Below are 17,762 nucleotides of genomic sequence, written 5' to 3' on the forward strand. Positions count from 1 at the left end.
TCTTTGGCTGCTTTTCCAAGTGCATCAGCAGGGAGCTAGATAGGAAGTGGTGCAGTTGGGACTTGAATCAGTGTTCATGTGGGATGCTGGCATCTTAGGTGTATGCTTAGCCAGCTGTGCCACCATGTCAGTCTTAAACATCTTAAAATACATAACCTACATTGAATTAAGACTAAATTCCGATACTGTGCAAAAATTTTAATTATATATAGTTCCATTTTCCCCCTTTTATGCTGCTATTGCTGTAAATTATCTTTATGTGTTTTGTACCCATCAACACTGAACTGCAGTCAGATTATTGTCAATTATACAATTATAGTTATTAATTGATTTTTATCATATATGTTATTATTAAGATTATCTATACTTTTCCTTTATTAATTTAAGTTCTACACATTTCATGTGTTTCATATATACAAATTTAGGAGCATAATTATACTTACCATTCTACTCTCTCTCCTGTCCACCCTCCAGCCCTTCTTCCTTCTCCCTCTCCCATTTCCACTCTTAATTTTTACAAAGATCTACTTTAGTTTACTTAATGATTGTAAGGTTAACCTTATACTAAGTAAAACGGTTCAACATATAGTTTGATGGAAAAAAAAAAACTGTTCCTCAACAGAAGAGACAAGAGTGTAAACAGTCATTGAATCTCAAAATGTCCATTTCACTCCAATACATTACATTTTAGGTACGCTGTTATCCCAGATCAGGGAAAATATATGATTTCTGTCTTTTTTTGGGATTGGCTTATTTCACTAAGTATAATGGTTTCCAGTTGTATACATTTTGTAGCAAAAGACAGGGTTTCATTCTTTTTTTTTTTCTTCTAACAGCTGAGTAGTACTCCTTAGTGTATATACACCATAATTTCTTTATCCAGTCTTCAGTTGATGGACATATGGGTAGATTCCATATATTAGCTATTGTGAATTTTGCTGCAATGAACATTGGGGATACAGATAACTCTTTCATATGCTGGTTTGTTTGGTTTGGGTAAATTCCCAGGAGTGGGATGGCTGAATCATATGGTAGGTCTATATTCAGCTTTCTGAGGTATCTCTATACTGTCTTCCACAGTGGCTGCACCAGTTTACATTCCAACCAACAGTGAGCTAGGATACATTTTTCCCCATATCTTCGCCAGCATTTGTTTGTTGATTTCTGTATAAAAGCCATTGTAACTGGGGTGAGGTAAAACCTTGTTATAGTTTTGATTCGCATTTCTCTGATAGCTAATGATCCTGAGTATTTTCTCAAGTGTCTGCTGGCCATTTGAATTGCCCCTCTTGAAAAATGCTGGTTCAAGTCCTTTGCCCATTTCTTAGCCAGATTGTTTGTTTTGTTGTTGTTGAATTTCTTGGGCTCTTTATAGTTTCTGGATATTAACCCTTTATCAATTGCATAGTTTGAAAATATTATGCCAGTTTATAAATTACTTTATAGAGGAGAAAAGTTTCAGAGGTCTTTAATATAGCATTTTTATTAATATAACCTTTGTTTTATTGTATATTTTATGCTCATTTAAAATGATTCACTTAGTCTTTTGTCACAGTAGCCAAACAAGTTTTATAGCAGCATGCATATACAAGTTGCTAACAATCTATAAACAATTATTATTTGAGGGTATCCTTTGAGAGATAAAGTATAGTTTAAGCAGATATTATCTGGTTGTATTGAGTTTAAGAATGGGTATGAGACAAAATTTATATTTCAATGGAAACAGAATTTAATAAATTATGTATATAACAAACTTGAAAGTGTTTCTGGATGGTAATTTCCTTTGTGTTAGCTGAAATATTTCTGTCAGGGATGAACACATTCCTTTTTCTATATATTTTGACAGTTGAACCTAGCCTTTAGTCCTTGGAGCTTGTTTTGAGCTGGGACTCAAACTGGCATTCTCATGTAGGATGCCTGTGTCTCAGAGGGGTGGCTTCACCTGCTGTTCCACAACATGGGTCCCTGGACCTCGTTTTGATAACCCATCATTACTGTTTGATATTTTGGGAAATGAGCTTGAGAACTGGTATTATCTCATTGTTAAAATGCTTCCTTTTTCTCTCTCTCTCTTTTTTTTTTTAGTTTCTTTTTGCCAATTGGTTAGTCTGTAGCATGCAATAGGATTTGTTTGTCCTGCTCACATTTAATCTCATTAGTCACCTAAAACTTGGGAAGTGGAAGACTACAAAGCTGCCTATCAGTAATTGAATATGAGACTGAAAATTCTACCTTACCTTTTATAGAAGCTCAAGGCTAGTGGAATTCATTACCCACTTTACTGGGGTTAGCTCTGATTTTCTTGCTTTCATATTTTATATACTCGTTTTTTTTAGGTATTAAATTTGGTTCATTTTGGGATTTACTCCAACATTTACCCAGTTACTGAGGAAAAATATTTTTTAAAGGTCTTTTGACAAAAAAATTTAAGATGATACCTGAAATCATGACTTTTTATTCTGTGTTGTCAGTTTAATAATTAATTAATACTTTATCTCAAGATTGTTTTATATATGTGTTAAAGTTAAGCGTTGCTTTTATATATGAGGTCATTAATGGGAATTTGTGGAATCATAAATAAACTGAAATGAATATGGTGTAAAGATTTACAGGAGACGTGATGACGTGGATAATGCGTGTGTGTGTATGTGATATGTGAATTATAATATCCAGTGAGAGGAATAGATTTACAGAATGTTGGATACCATTTTTTATTATCATAGTCTCCTTTCAATGGTTAGAGCCAGAAGGCGGCAGTGTTAGATGAGGTAATAAGGATATAGGAAAAGTTAGACTGCCAAACTTTCGCTTAGAAGTTGACTTGATGACTAATGTTTTCTGAAAGTCAAGAAAATTTACTTATAGTGTGCTCTAAAGAACATTTCCATCTGTGAATTAAAGAAATTGTATATTCATACTGTGAGGAGCAAAGTAATATGGAATGTACAATAAAAAAATCTTTGGTATTGTCACTAAGTTGGAATTAAAGGTAGAAAACAGATACTGCTATTGGATGCATTTTGAACATTTTTATTTCTGTTCTCAAAAAGAAAGTTGTTACTACAACCCAAGTCAATGGATCTCAACTTATTCTTGAATGTAAAACTTCATAGATGACTATAAAGATTCAACTTTATTTAATATTTGAGAAAACACAGGAGAATTTATTGTGTCATACATAGCATGCACCAAGTAACATTCATACTTATTCTATTCATAGAACACAGTGTTTAATCACTTCAATACTTATTTGAAATTTGAAAAATATTATTGTAAAATGTTACTTTATTGTCCAGTGGCTTATTATATTAAGGCAAGTATGATTTTTTTTTTTGACAGGCAGAGTGGACAGTGAGAGAGAGAGAGCAGAGAGAAAGGTCTTCTTTTTCCATTGGTTCACCCCCAAAATGGCTGCTACGGCTGGCGCGCTGCACCAATCTGAAGCCAGGAGCCAGGTCCTTCCTCCTGGTCTCCCATGCGGGTGCAGGGCCCAAACACTTGGGCCATCCTCCACTGCACTCCCGGGCCACAGCAGAGAGCTGGCCTGCAAGAGGGGCAACCAGGACAGAATCTGGTGCCCCCAACGGGACTAGAACGCGGTGTGCAGCGCCACAGGCGGAGGATTAGCTTATTGAGCCACGGCGCCAGCCGCAAGTATGATTTTTAAAACCAAGCTTTTAAAAAATAAATGACTAATTTAAAAAATTACCTTGATGAATGAAAATATTTTCCTGAGTTTCTTATGATTCATTTTAGTAGTGGATATTATTTTTGTTTTTTAAAAAAGATTTATTTTATTTATTTGAAAGGCAGAATTACAGAAAGAGAGAAAGAGAGAAAGAGAGAAAGGGAGAGAGAGGTATCTTCCATATGCTGTTTCACTCCCAAAATGGCTGAAGCCAGGATCCAGGAGCTTCATCTGGATCTGCCATGTGGGCAGAAAGGCCCAAGGACTTGGACCATCTTCCACTGCTTTCCCAGACACATTATCGGAGAGTTGGATTGGAAGTGGAGCAACTGGGAATTGAACCAGCATCATATACGATGCTGGCATTGCAGTCGGTGGCTTAATTCATTATGTCACAATGCTGGCCCCAGTAGCAGAATATTTATAAATATAATTTAGAGCATGTTGAATGCTATTATCATTTGTATTCATAATACTGTTTAAACCTAAAATAATATGTCCATATGGCTCTTAATATGTATTTGATTGTTCGCTCATACAACATTTGTTTACCTGATACAAAAGCAAAGTAATAATAGTCGACTTGTACCTCCATGATACACATCTCTTCATCTAAATTAAGTTTACATAATAATTCTAGGGAATATATTTTTAGAACAGTTTTCTATTATTGCAGTAATTTCAGTTGTACCTCTATATTTATAAACAATTATTAATTTTACCTCTTCTTAATTAGGGTACAGTTTTGGAAGTGAAGTAGATAACTTTATTAGGTGTTGCAATTTTGTTATAGATTCTCTCCATGATAGAAAATTAGATTTTATTGACAGTTCAACTTTAAAAAAACACTTAGTAACTTGGGTAGAAATGTCATCACAATCATTATCAATCATCTTTATTATTCCTTTTGACAAGTAGCAAATAGAGAAGCAGAAAACAATGGTTCTCAGATTATAAGTATAACCCTTTTAAAGCACTAAAAGAAATCTATGAAGGCTTAGGGAATGCTCTACATATTTTTATAGTTTTCTAAATAGTGGCAGATTCCCTGACAGGGTAGGTACTGCAGCAAACAGGAGAGCATTAGGACTCAATGTTCTTTCCATGATACTGGGTGAAGCCGGGGCTATTTGATTCAACTCTTTCTGAACAAAGCACAAAGAGTGATGATCTCTTTTGAATTCTTGATTGAATTGCATATTTTTGTAGGGCAGTTCCAGTAAAATATTTCCCCTGATACCATCTTGGCAGAGTCTTAGCTTTCTATGGTAGATGTGATACATTGGATTGTGATTATACACTATTATAATGGTATAGGAAGTATAATCACAATTAGTTATTTTACAGAGTAATATAAAGAAGCAAAAATATGATAACACTTAGAAAAACAAATAATGTGGTTAGGTGTGTCTTTCTTAAAAAAAATTATATTGACCTAACATGGGTGTAGGCTTGAGTTAATCACTAGTGTCTGATTCAGAATCGAGTACACTGACTCTGTCTCTCTCTTTTTTTTATAGCCCACTTCGTCTCACTGGTCTCCAAAGTGGATTCTACTTCCTCATACTTAAGAAGCAGAGTTTTCCTTTCAACTGATAACCAACGTGCTTGTCAGGTATTTGAAAGCACAAAGCATTTTAAATATTTGTCATGTTGAGTACCTTCTTTATTGTAATTGGACATAAATTTTTTTTTTTTGCAGATCACATTTTATTACTTCATCACTCATGTGAGTTGTAAATTAATGGTAGGACTCCAATCTGCATGCAGTGGTGCTGTTCAGCATTTATGGCAAAATACAGCTGGGCTCCAAAATCAGTGGGAGAGAAATGTTGTCAAAATCCAGAGCTCACAGAGATTTCAGGTTTGTGTGTTTTATTCTCCAACTACACATTTGAAGCAAAAATGATAACATATGCATCTTTAACACCAAATGACTTAAAAGTAAATTAACAATCCCAGTTTGCTGGGGCCTGAGGAACATCTCAGGACTTTTGAGTATTGAAAATGGGCAGTCCTAGGAAGATTGGGATGGTCTATTACCATAGAAGCCACTTCTATAACAGTGTTTTGAGTTGATATACCGAAACTAAAGTTGGTATATTTAAAGATATTGATACATTAGTAAAACATGACCTTTTAATTCTTTCCTTAATTTCTTGAACTCTTCTATTTTCCTCTTTTACTATTCTAACTTCCTTTTCCTTTTCATTTTTTTTCCCAAGAATAATTTTCCTTCCAACCTAGATCATGTTCAGCAATTTAAGGAATAGACTATTTGATTTAAATACTAATTCCAAATGCTGTTCAAGTTGAAAAATTATTATATTCTATTGTTGTATTCATTTCATGGTTAAGCTCATTTTAACACAACCTTATTTTTTTCCAAAATGATTTTGAGATTTTAAGCCAATGCAAACCTATAAAAGGCAAATTTATTTATGCAGCTTAATGAAACTTATGGATGATGGAAATTGTAACCTAATTATTATACAGGATATTGGGAAAGTATTGCTTATTAACATTTGAGACAGTCAAACAAAATTTTCTAGTTAAAAATGGGATCTTAAAGCATGTTATTCCTAATAAATTTACTTTCTAAACTTGACTTGTGGATCAGTTTAGAGATTTCCTTTTTAATTTATTTTCAGTTTTATAAATTTTATGTGCAGTGGCTAATCATCTGTTGTATAATGAATTTAACACTTGTGAAAATATAGGGATGGAATTGGATTGAATTTTACTTTAAATTATTTTGAGTGGCTAAGAGGAAAAGGATAGAAAAATGAGCAGGGTCTCTATTATAAAGGTTGAGTTATGTGATAAAAGAATGGCACATTTTATTAGCTGATCTTTCATAAAATCACTATAATTTGAAAATTTCAGATTTTGTTAAACTAAATGAGAATCCAAAGAAGGTTTAAAAAAATCACGTAGCAGATGACTAAGTGACTCCTAAACTTAACAGGATCTGTGTCGTTGGAAATGCATGGCTGTAGTTTGAGACTCTGCGCTCTCCTGAAGTGAAATAAGGAGTGCACATTGTGATGTGTGTGTGTGTGTGTGTGTTTGGAGAGGAGAGGTATCATTTCTATGAGTGACTGATCTATTTACTTAATGAAGACTTGTATTAAAACTTGGGATATGGTAGGAATGATACAAGAATGCTTCCCAATACCACATTTTAAAAAATTATTAATTTATTTAGGCCGGTGCCTTGGCTCAATAGGCTAATCCTCTGCCTTGCGGCGCCGGCACACTGCGTTTAGTTCCTGTCAGGGCACCGGATTCTGTCCCGGTTGCCCCTCTTCCAGTCCAGCTCTCTGCTATGGCCCAGGAGTGTAGAGGAGGATGGCTCAAGTCCTTGGGTCCTGCACCCGCTTGGGAGACCAGAAGTACCTGGCTCCTGGCTTTGGATCAGCACGGTGCGCTGGCTGCAGCGTGCTGGCCGCAGCGGCCATTGGAAGGTGAACCAACGGTAAAGGAAGACCTTTCTCTCTGTCTCTGTCTCTCACTATCCACTCTGCCTGTCAAAAAAAAAATAAAAATAAATAAATAAATTATTAATTTATTTGGAAGGAAGAGTACAGAGAGAGGGAGAGACAGAGATCTTTCCTCTACTGGTTCACTCCCCAAATGGTCACAGTGGTCAGGGCTGACCAAGCTGAAGCCAGCAGTCTGGAACTCCATTTGGGTTTCCCACATTGGTGGCAGTGCCCTAAGTACTTGGGGCATCCTCTGCTGCTTTCCTAGGCACGTTACCAAGGTGCTGGATCAGAAGCAGAGAAGCTGGGATGAATCCATGCTCAGATATGAGATGCTGGCATTGCAAATGTAAGATGAAACTGTTGCACTACAATACTGGCCCACACCCAGTACCACTTTACACTTGATCTTCGTCAAAAGGCCGAGAAGCGATTGCAGCACGACTTTAAGGGAGGATTTTTGACAAGTGTGGGAGAATACAGTATGTGTTCCTGGGCCCTAAAGAAATCTGTGGCTTTGGTGAGGAGTGTTGTGCAGAATGAATTGCCCTGAGCATCAATCTGATTCTCTGTTTACGTTCAGGTGTTCTTACTTGCTAGAAAATTTTTTGGCTTATTTCCTAAACTTCTGTTCTTATTCTTGTTTCTGTCTGTCATTTTAAAGAACAATAGCAAGAAAATGGAACCAATATCATTTTGTAAAAATTGAGTCACATCGATTAGAAACTGAAGGATAACTTTGTGGAAATTCCTTCTTTCTCCATGCTTATATAAACTTTAGTGACTGAGATGGGAATATTGTCTAGGCATGTGTTTTGTCGTGGTTTGTACATATTTTTCAACTCTGAGATGGAGACAACAGTGAGAGTCTTAAGCTATCTTTGTCAAGCTTTGTGCCTTTTTTATCTGACTATCCAAATTAATACAGGTTTGGATGTTGGACGGAATTGGAACTTGCTGGATGTTTTTAGGTTAAACTCTCAAAATAATTTTCTTATTTTCCTTAGCCGCTCATTCTCAAATGGCACATTGTGGGGTTTGGTGATTAAATACATGCAGGAGATTAATATAAAACTTAAACTCCAGAATACATCATCTTCAGGATAATTCTGTGGCTGAGACAGCAAGGTTCTTCCCCTGAGCCCTGTAAATGCAGCAGTGGATGCAACTAATGCAGCTACACGTACATGATATGAATTTGTTTCCTAAATTGCTTTATTGTTGCTGTGAAAATGGTGCTTGTACCTTAAAGGCCTTGTAAGAATGAGGAGACCATATGATTCTCTTGGGATCCTTCAGCTCTATCAATCTGTGATTCCAGGTATGTTTTAGTTCTGTCATGTCAGTAAGTGAGCAGATTTTCATTTGCTCTTGTTTGGTGGGCCACACAGTTGTGCTATATCTGTAAAGTGGCTGCCACCATCTTGTATCTTGTTCCTGAAAAGCTTTGGTGAGAGGCTTGAGGGAATTTTTTAATCTGTGTCACTGTACGATATCTGCTGTCTCAGTACTTGCTAGTGTCTGAGACTTTTATGCAATTTCCCCTTCTTGCTGACTTCTGATAGTTAAAAAGCCTTGCATACTTCATTTAAAAATGTCAAAATAGGTATTTTAGTCCCAGCTCAATCCTAGCTTAGCATAGACCTTTGAGAAAGCCTGTGCAGCTAGCTCGTACCTGTGGACTTTGTCACTTTCAACTGCAAAATACTAGGTCCATCCCTTCACAAAACTGAAATATGTTAATTTCTGTGGAAGTTTTACTATATAAATAGGAAATAGTGTTTCTAGTAAAGATGGCAGTATTTCAAAACATTTCTGAAGACCTTTGGTTTCAAAGATTAATTTTATTTATTTGAAAGGCAGAGTTCCAGAGAGAAAAAAGGAGGCACAGAGAGAGAAATCTTCATCTGCTGATTCTCTCCTCAAGTGGCCACAGTAGCCGGGGCTGGGCCAGGCTGAAGCCAGGAGCCAGGAGCTTCTTCCAGGTCTTCCATTTGGGTGCAGGGTCTGTTCTCTGTTGCTTTCTCAGGCACATTAGCAGGGAGCTGGATCAGAAGTGGAACAGCCGGGACTTGAACCAGTGCCTATATGGGATGCCGGCATTGCAAGCAGTGGTTTTACCTGCTATACCATAATGCTGGTCCCTCTGAAGACATTTAAGGAATAAGAACAACTAACACTTACCATGTGTACTGCACTGTTTAATGCTTTTTGGATATATTAGCCAGCTTTTCATTATTATAACAAAATACCTGAGCGAGCTCACTTTACCAAGGAAAGAGGTTAATTTGGCTTATGATTCTGCAAGTTCACTGTCCAAGATCAGGTAGGCCTTCTTGGTTTGGTCTCTGGTGATAGAATACCTTTTAAAATATTTATTTATTTATTTGAAAGAGTTACAGAGATATATGGGCAGAGAGAAAGGGATCTTTCATCTGCTGGTTCACTCCCCAGATGGCTGCATGGTCTAGGGATGAGTCAGGAGCTTCATCCAGGTCACCCACATGGGTGGCAGGGGCCCAAACACTTGAGCCATCTTCCTGTGCTTTTCCCAGGCCATTATGAAGGAGCTGGATTAGGAATAGAGCAGCCAGAACTAAATGGGTGCCTTTATGAGATGCTGGCATCACAGGCAGTATCTTTATCTGCTATGGCAGAACACTGGCCCTGGTGGTGGTGTTCTTGCTGGCAGAGATCTGAGATAGTGCAGAACCACACATGGCAAGGGACAGAGTGTACTTGTTCTATGTTTACGTGGACTATTATAAAGCTACCAGGATTCAATCATAGGACCTCCCCCTGATGTCCTAATCCAATCGCTTCTCAAAGGCCTCATGTTAAGCCTTTAATTGGATTAAGTTTCTATCCTCTTAGTACCATTAATTTATGACTTTGGGGTTAAATTCCTGCAAGAATTCAAGGGCCAGAGCATATTCAGACTACTAAACATAATCTAATTGACTCTTGATAATAATCCTTTGAGGAAGAATGATTGTTTACCTTTGTCTACCTGAGGATTATGAGCTTTGCAAAGTTGAGTAACCTACTAAATCCTATACCATACTGGGAGCTGGGATAATCTGATTTCAGATCTCAACTGCTTAATCACTGAGCCATAATAATTTTTAATTATAGTATAGCATATGGAGGTTTAGACGGAATAGGAGAAAAAAAAAATTCTAACCTCCACCGGATTTGGCCACATCTATTGCATGTGACTCATTAAATGTCCTTTTGTCTTCTCTGTTGAATGAAACAATAGTGTTAGGCACTGCATGGCACTGATAAACTGTAACTGTATTTTTGAAATTATAAACATAAATGCTTGCTACTGTTATAAATTGTTGAAGGAAGCAAAGGATAAAATAAGCTAAATATACAGTAGAAATTCAGTTCCCAAATGGAAGTGAAACCTTCTGCCACACCATTTTTGGTTCCTTTTTTTTGATATTTATTTATTTGTTTGCTTATTTATTTATTCAAGAGACAGAAGGAGATCTATCTGCTGGGTGACTCCCCAGATGCCCACAATAACTGAGGTTGGGCCAGCCTGAAATCAGGAGATGAGAACTCGATGTGGGTTTCTCATATGATGGCCTCCCTAGGTGCACATCAGCAGGAAGCTGGAATCAGGAGCAGAGCTGGGTCTTGAGCCCAGGCACTTCAATATGGGATGCAGGCATCCCAAGCAGGGTGTTAAATATTTATCTCTTGTTTTGCTATTGAAGGGAGCTCAGATGTTGATTCTGCTTTGTTCCTCTTTTGTTCTTTTCTTCAATACAATCAAAACAAAGTAGGTGTTTGGAAGCTATCTTTGCCAAGGTTTTGCTGAAAACCAGGAATGTTAAATATCACTTTTCTTAGAAATCACACCAGCACATACCCAACTCAGCCTCTGACCATGGCTCTTCATGCAACCTGATGCTGTCAGGTTCTTTAGTAAATTGCCCATATCCTAACCAAAATTCCTGGGAAATATTTTGATTAAATCTATTTAGCTGCACTTTTTTTTTTTTTTATTTGACAAGTAGAGTTTACAGACAGTGAGAGAAAGAGAGAAAGGTCTTTCTTCAGTTGGTTCACTCTCCAAATGGCTCCATCGGCTGGAGCTATGCCGATCCGAAGCCAGGAGCCAGGAATTTCTTTCTGGTCTCCCATGCGGGTGCAGGGGCCCAAGCACTCAGGCCATCCTTCACTGACCTCCCAGGCTACCCAGGCCACAGCAGAGAGCTGGACTGGAGAGGAGCAGCCAGGACTAGAACCCGGCACCCATATGGGATGCCGGCACTGCAGGCAGAGGATTAACTTAGTGCGCCATGGCGCCGGCTGCCTGGTCGGTTTTGAGTTTTGCTATTATACCAGACCCATTAGTCAATTTCACTATTTGTAGAGACAGAGTTCTTTCCCTAAGGTAAACGTTTCCTCTTTAGGCCAGTGTTGTGCAGCATGTTAAGCCTCTCCCTGTGACACCAACATCCCATTTGAGTGCTAGTTCTACTTTCAGTCCAGTGCCCTGCTAATGTGCCTGGGAAAGCAGAAGATGGCCCAAGTGCTTAAGCTCCTGCTACCTACTTGGGAGAACCAGACAGGTTCTCAAATCTTGGCTTTGACCTGGCCCAGCCCCAGCTATTGCAGCCATTTGGGGGAGTAAACGAGTGGATGGAAGATCTCCTCTCTTCTCCTCTCCTCTCCTCGCCTCGCCTTGCCTCTTTCTCTCTCTCTCTAATGCTGCCTTTCAAGTAAATTAATAAATCTTTTTTTTTTTTTGACAGGCAGAGTGGACAGTGAGAGAGAGACAGAGAGAAAGAGAGGAATGTCTTCCTTTTCCGTTGGTTCACCCCCCAATGGCCGCTGCGGCCGGCGCACCACGCTGACCCAAGGCCAGGAGCCAGGTGCTTCTCCTGGTCTCCCATGGGGTGCAGGGCCCAAGCACTTGGGCCATCCTCCACTGCCCTCCCAGGCCACAGCAGAGAGCTGGCCTGGAAGAGGGGCAACCGGGACAGAATCCGGCGCCCCAACCGGGACTAGAACCCGGTGTGCCGGTGCCGCAGGCGGAGGATTAGCCTAGTGAGCCGCGGCGCCGCCCAATAAATAAATCTTTAAAAGATTTCCTCTTGCTGAGCCAGTGAACTCATATAGTAGCTTATTTTCACAGTATTTTTCCTTACCAAGGTAATATGTAAGATAACTCAATCAAGTAAACATATATCTATTGCTGATTTTTAAAAAAATATTTTATTTGAAAGTCAGAGTTACTGCAAGAGATGGGGAGACAGAGAGAGAGAGAGAGAGAGAGAGAGAGAGAGAGAGAGAGGAGAGATCTTTCTCCCACTGGTTCATTGCCCCCAAATGCCCACAGTAGCAGCGGATGGGTCAGGCTGAAGCCAGGAGCCAGTTTAACCTGGGTCCCACACATGGTTTTGGGGGCTCAAGGATTTGAGCCATCCTCTGCTGCTTTCCCAGGCACCTTAGCAGGGAGCTGGATTAATAATGGGGCAGCTGGGATTGAACTGTCACCTATGTGGGAGCCCACACTGCAGATGATGGTTTGACCTGCCGCACCACAGCGTCAGCATCCTATTGCAAATTCTGAGAGGATTATGGCAAGAAGGCAATTTAAGAGCTACTTCAATATATCAGGCATGATATAGGAGTGGAAATAGGGATGGAGGGAATATAAGGCTTGATGGGTCTTGGCTGATTGGACACGAGAATTGAGGAAACAGTTATTCCAAAAGTCCTTTGGAATTTTGAGCATTACAGTACAACAGACTCTTGGCATCATTGTCAGAAATTGAGTGAGGTTAGAGATTCAATTTGAGGAGAAAGAACAAAATATTATGAAGGGACTCGTCATCTGAATGAAAATGTCCAATAGGCTGCAGAGATATGGGAGAGGATTCAGGAGAGGGGGTTATTTGTGATATCAATTTGTGTTTCTGGACATCAGTCAAAACACTGAGGTTTTTATTATTATTTATTATTATTATTATTATTATTATTATTTTGGACAGGCAGAGTGGATAGTGAGAGAAAGAGAGACAGAGACAAAGGTCTTCCTTTGCCGTTGGTTCACCCTCCAGTGGCCACCGCGGCCGGCGCACCGCGCTGATCCGAAGCCAGGAGCCAGGTGCTTCTCCTGGTCTCCCATGCGGGTGCAGGGCCCAAGCACTTGGGCCATCCTTCACTGCACTCCTGGGCCATGGCAGAGAGCTGGCCTGGAAGAGGGGCAACTGGGACAGAATCTGGCGCCCCGACCGGGACTAGAACCCAGTGTACTGGCGCTGCTAGGCGGAGGATTAGCCTGTTGAGCCACGGCGCCGACCAAAACACTGAGGTTTTTGAGGGGAAGAATGTGAGGAGGGAAAAAAGAGATGAGTGATAATGCATTTAATATGCATTTCTTCTCCAAAAATGTCAAAGACATGCTTAATTCAGCCTACATATATATACATATATATATCTGTGAAATAGCTTTCAGAAGAATAAAATGTTAATTTTTATAGAATAAATTTCTATCTTTAAGCATAAAATTCATAAATATCTAGTAACTGTTATAATAATAGTAGCTAATATTTACTTAATGCCAACTATTTATTAGGTATATTTTATGTGTAATTCATTTTTCTTGTATAAACTTTATCACAGGTTGGTGATTTTGTGATTTCTATTTAAGGAGAAAACTGAGGTACAGGCATGTTAAGTATGTTCTCCAGGGTCCTGTTGTGATGTAACTAGGACCTGAACCCAAGTAGTTTGGTTCTGAGTTACACTTTTAATCATTATGCTCTGTTGTTATAATATAAAACCACCTCTACATAACAGTCTTTGATGGGCTTTTCCAACATAGTGCTGATTTCTAAGTAGCCACATGGGTATTCTGTTTTGTGTGAAGAAGGTATGACTGTCTAAGGGCTACACATAAACAGATTTCCATGTGTGTTGTATATGTTTCTCACTGGTCTGAAAAAGTATTTTAGAGTCAGAGAGACAGACACAGAGAGGTCCCATCTGCAAGTTCACTTCCCAGAATGCCCACATTGGCTGAGGCTGGACCAGGGCTGGGGTTGGAGCCAAGAGCCTAGAACTCAATTGATGTCTCCTAGATGATTGGCAAGAACCCAACCACATGGTCCATCACCATTGCCTCTCAGGATCTGCATTGGCAGCCAAAGGCAGAGCCTGGAATATGGGCATCCTAACTGGGGACTTAACTGGTAGGCCGAATTTCTACTCTCACTGAATTTTAATGGAATGGTAGATAGTGTCCGGTTTGAAAGGAAATAGGAGGGATCTTCCAAAAGTTCATGGAAAATGCATATTAATGAAAACACAATATATGGATTTCAAAATTTTTTTGTATTAAAACATATTTTAATTCTGTTTTCCATTAGCCTTTTGAAGGCTAATGTGTATTACTGCAGCATAAGTATTAGAAGAAAGGAAACTGTGGTATAGCAAAATTATCTCCTGTGGTTTACTGCATTCAGCCTAAATGCAGTGCTGATGTTTTGAAATAATTAAGTGCTTATGTTGTAAGCAAAGTTTGAACAATGTACCTATGTTTCACACATCCATGAGTGAAGCTACAAGCGTTATTCATATTCACTGGTGAGGGTGGGATACAATTCTCCACCAACACACCAATTTATGTTGTTTTAGGTAATTAGTAAATTAGAGAGTGGTTCTAAGTTTCTCAAATTAAGCATGTCTCAGGATATTTCTTCTTGGTGTAGACCTGGGCAGGCTCCACATTACAATGTAAACAATAATGTCCAGTAAGTGTCCCGAATTGTGATTAGATGGTGGAAGGAAACATGCAGGAGAGGAGCACAGGGCATTCAAGGCAAGACCTAGAATAACATTTGAAGAACCGGAGATGAAAATGCAGCGCACTTGCAGAATGCTAACAACCAGAGATCAAGAGAAGGCTTATGTTCACAAGCTGGAAAGTTCCAGACAGCGGGAACACAAAGGCACTTACACAGAGAAAACTGTAGGATAGAACCAGGTGAATGTGGTTTCATTTCCAACACGTGTTACCTAACGTAAGCCAGGTGTTTGCCGTCCTGCATTTGCTATCCATTTTGTTGTCCTTAAGTGGGTTTGCTTTGCTGTTTTCCCACTTAGAATTTGCATTATCATCCAAGTGCTCCCAGGGAATGACATGTATTTGTGGGGTCTTTTCTGTAAGACTGTGAGACAGTGATGTTCCTTGCTTCATTGTGTTTTTCTTGGGCAGGTTGTTTTTCAAGGTCAAATGATTTCAACTCGTGGACAAGACGAAGTCATAGCTATTGATGATGTATCTTTCAGTCCCGATTGCTTTCCTGCAGATGGTGAGAACTTTTTAATTTGTTTTTATTCATATTCAAATACAGCTCAATTTAAACAATTTAATGGCCTTGATCTGCTGTGTATTCTTGCCTGTTGATTTAGTGTGGAATATTTGTTCTAATACGTTACATAATAGTGACTGGGACTATAGTTGAAGCAAAAATAGACTGTTGTTGCTGACTTGGATACTATAAATATCTAAATGAGATAATTTAATAACATATTTAATACCTTATAATGATGCTTATTCTGGCTAGTAAAATCTTAACAAGAGAATTCTGTACTTTCTAGAAGACTGGTAGAAAACTGGTATCCATGGACTTGAAATTGTTTTCTTAGAGAATTAATTTGATTATTCCATTAAAAAACACAAAATAGAGGAGGTATTAGTTATAATCTATTTTATATTTAGACTGAAACAAATACATAAGTGAGGCACATCTCATATTAGATATAAAAAATTATCCATATCCCCCCTTGATTATATTAGCTGAATAATATTCAAATTCCCATTTATATTGTCCTCAATAAAAAATTCAATACTGAAATTATAATTTGATTGTGATAAATAATTTAATGAGCAAAAGCCATAAATATGCATATATGAAGGGCTTCAAAAATTTTCCATGAATTTTTTGAAACTGACTTATGTATTTCATGAATATTTGTTGCTTCTTTTATAAAATTTGTTATATTATAGCAGAATAAAGGCAGCTAGTCTGTAGAGAAGTGTTTTAAATCCTAAATTGATTAAAAACTATGATAGTTGTGGTAAATAATTTTTTTTTTTTGACAGGCAGAGTGGATAGTGAGAGAGAGAGACAGAGAGAAAGGTCTTCCTTTTTGCCGTTGGTTCACCCTCCAATGGCCGCTGCGGCCGGCTCATCATGCTGATCCGAAGCCAGGAGCCAGGTGCTTCTCCTGGTCTCCCATGCGGGTGCAGGGCCCAAGAACTTGGGCCATCCTCCACTGCCTTCCCGGGCCATAGCAGAGAGCTGGCCTGGAAGAGGGGCAACCGGGATAGAATCCAGCGCCCCGACTATAACCCGGTGTGCCGGCGCCGCAAGGCGGAGGATTAGCCTGTTAAGCCATGGCGCCGGCCGGTAAATAATATTTTTAAGTTGGAAAATATGTGGTGGCCTTGCCAAGAGTAACCAAAAGTTTGATAGGGGATGTCTGTGTTGTACTTGGATTTTTTTAAAAAATATTTTATTTATTTGAAAGGTAGAATTACAGAGAGAAAGTGAGGGAGAGACAGAAAGATCTTCTATCCACTGGTTTATTTCCCAAATGACTTCAACAGCAGGGGCTGGGCAAGGCCAAAGCCAGGAGTCAGGAGTTTCTTCTGGGTCCTCCGTGTAGGTCAGGTGCCCACGCACTTGCACCACCTTCTGCTGCTTTCCCAGGCACATTATCAGGGAGTTGGATCAGGAGTGAAGCAGTTGGGACTGGAATCATCGCCCATATGGGATGCCAGCACTTCAGGTTGGGGCTTAATTGGCTACACCACAACACTCCAGAAACCAAAGCCATTTCCCTAATTACTCATGACCCACATACTGGGAAAAGGCAGAGGCAGGTGATTATAATAAATATCCAAGAGACAAATGCCAGATTTTGTAGTGAGCCTTGAAACAGCTCTATAAAACCACTACGGAAGTAAAAAAAATTAACTGTGATCTTGATTGAGAAGTTTAACTATTCAAGGAAAAATTGTCAATTAGAAAAACATTGAAGTCTAAAATTTTTTTAAAAAGATTTATTTATTTATTTGAAAGTCAGAGTTACACAGAGAAAGGAGAGGCAGAGAGAGAGAGGTCTTCCATCAGCCTCAATGGCCGGAGCTGTGCCGATCTGAAGCCAGGAGCTAGGAGCTTCTTCCGGGTCTCCCATATAGGTGCAGAGGCCCAAGGACTTGGGCCATCTTCTACAGCTATCCCAGGCCATAGCAGAGAGCTGGACAGGAAGTGGAGCAGCCGGGTCTCGAACCGGCACCCATATGGGATGCCGGGGCTTCAGGCCAGGGCGTTAACCCACTGTGGCACAGTGCCGGCCCCTGAAGTCTAAAATTTCTGAGGTAATAGTTCTAGATATCACTATAATAAGACAACGTAATGTATTTAAGGTGGTGTAGAAATGAGGTTTATTAAAATTGAGGCATCGATGCATTTTGCGGCTAATGTGTTGATCAGGACTTCCATCTGGCTACAAATTTATACAACATGACACAATTTAGTAATAGAGAAAACCTT

General features: G+C 39.1%; 1 protein-coding gene across 1 annotated transcript in view; it reads left to right on the forward strand.

Annotated features, from left to right (window-relative positions):
• MALRD1 (MAM and LDL receptor class A domain containing 1) overlaps positions 1-17,762 on the forward strand; it is a 405,586-nt gene that overhangs the window by 28,515 nt on the left and 359,309 nt on the right. The window contains exons 3-5 of the mRNA XM_062210772.1: positions 5,209-5,303; positions 5,391-5,552; positions 15,416-15,512. Of these exons, the coding sequence (XP_062066756.1) occupies positions 5,209-5,303; positions 5,391-5,552; positions 15,416-15,512 (354 nt within the window). The remainder of the gene's footprint in view (positions 1-5,208; positions 5,304-5,390; positions 5,553-15,415; positions 15,513-17,762) is intronic.

This window comes from Lepus europaeus, chromosome 14 (genome assembly GCF_033115175.1).
Source record: "Lepus europaeus isolate LE1 chromosome 14, mLepTim1.pri, whole genome shotgun sequence".
Taxonomy (NCBI): domain Eukaryota; kingdom Metazoa; phylum Chordata; class Mammalia; order Lagomorpha; family Leporidae; genus Lepus; species Lepus europaeus.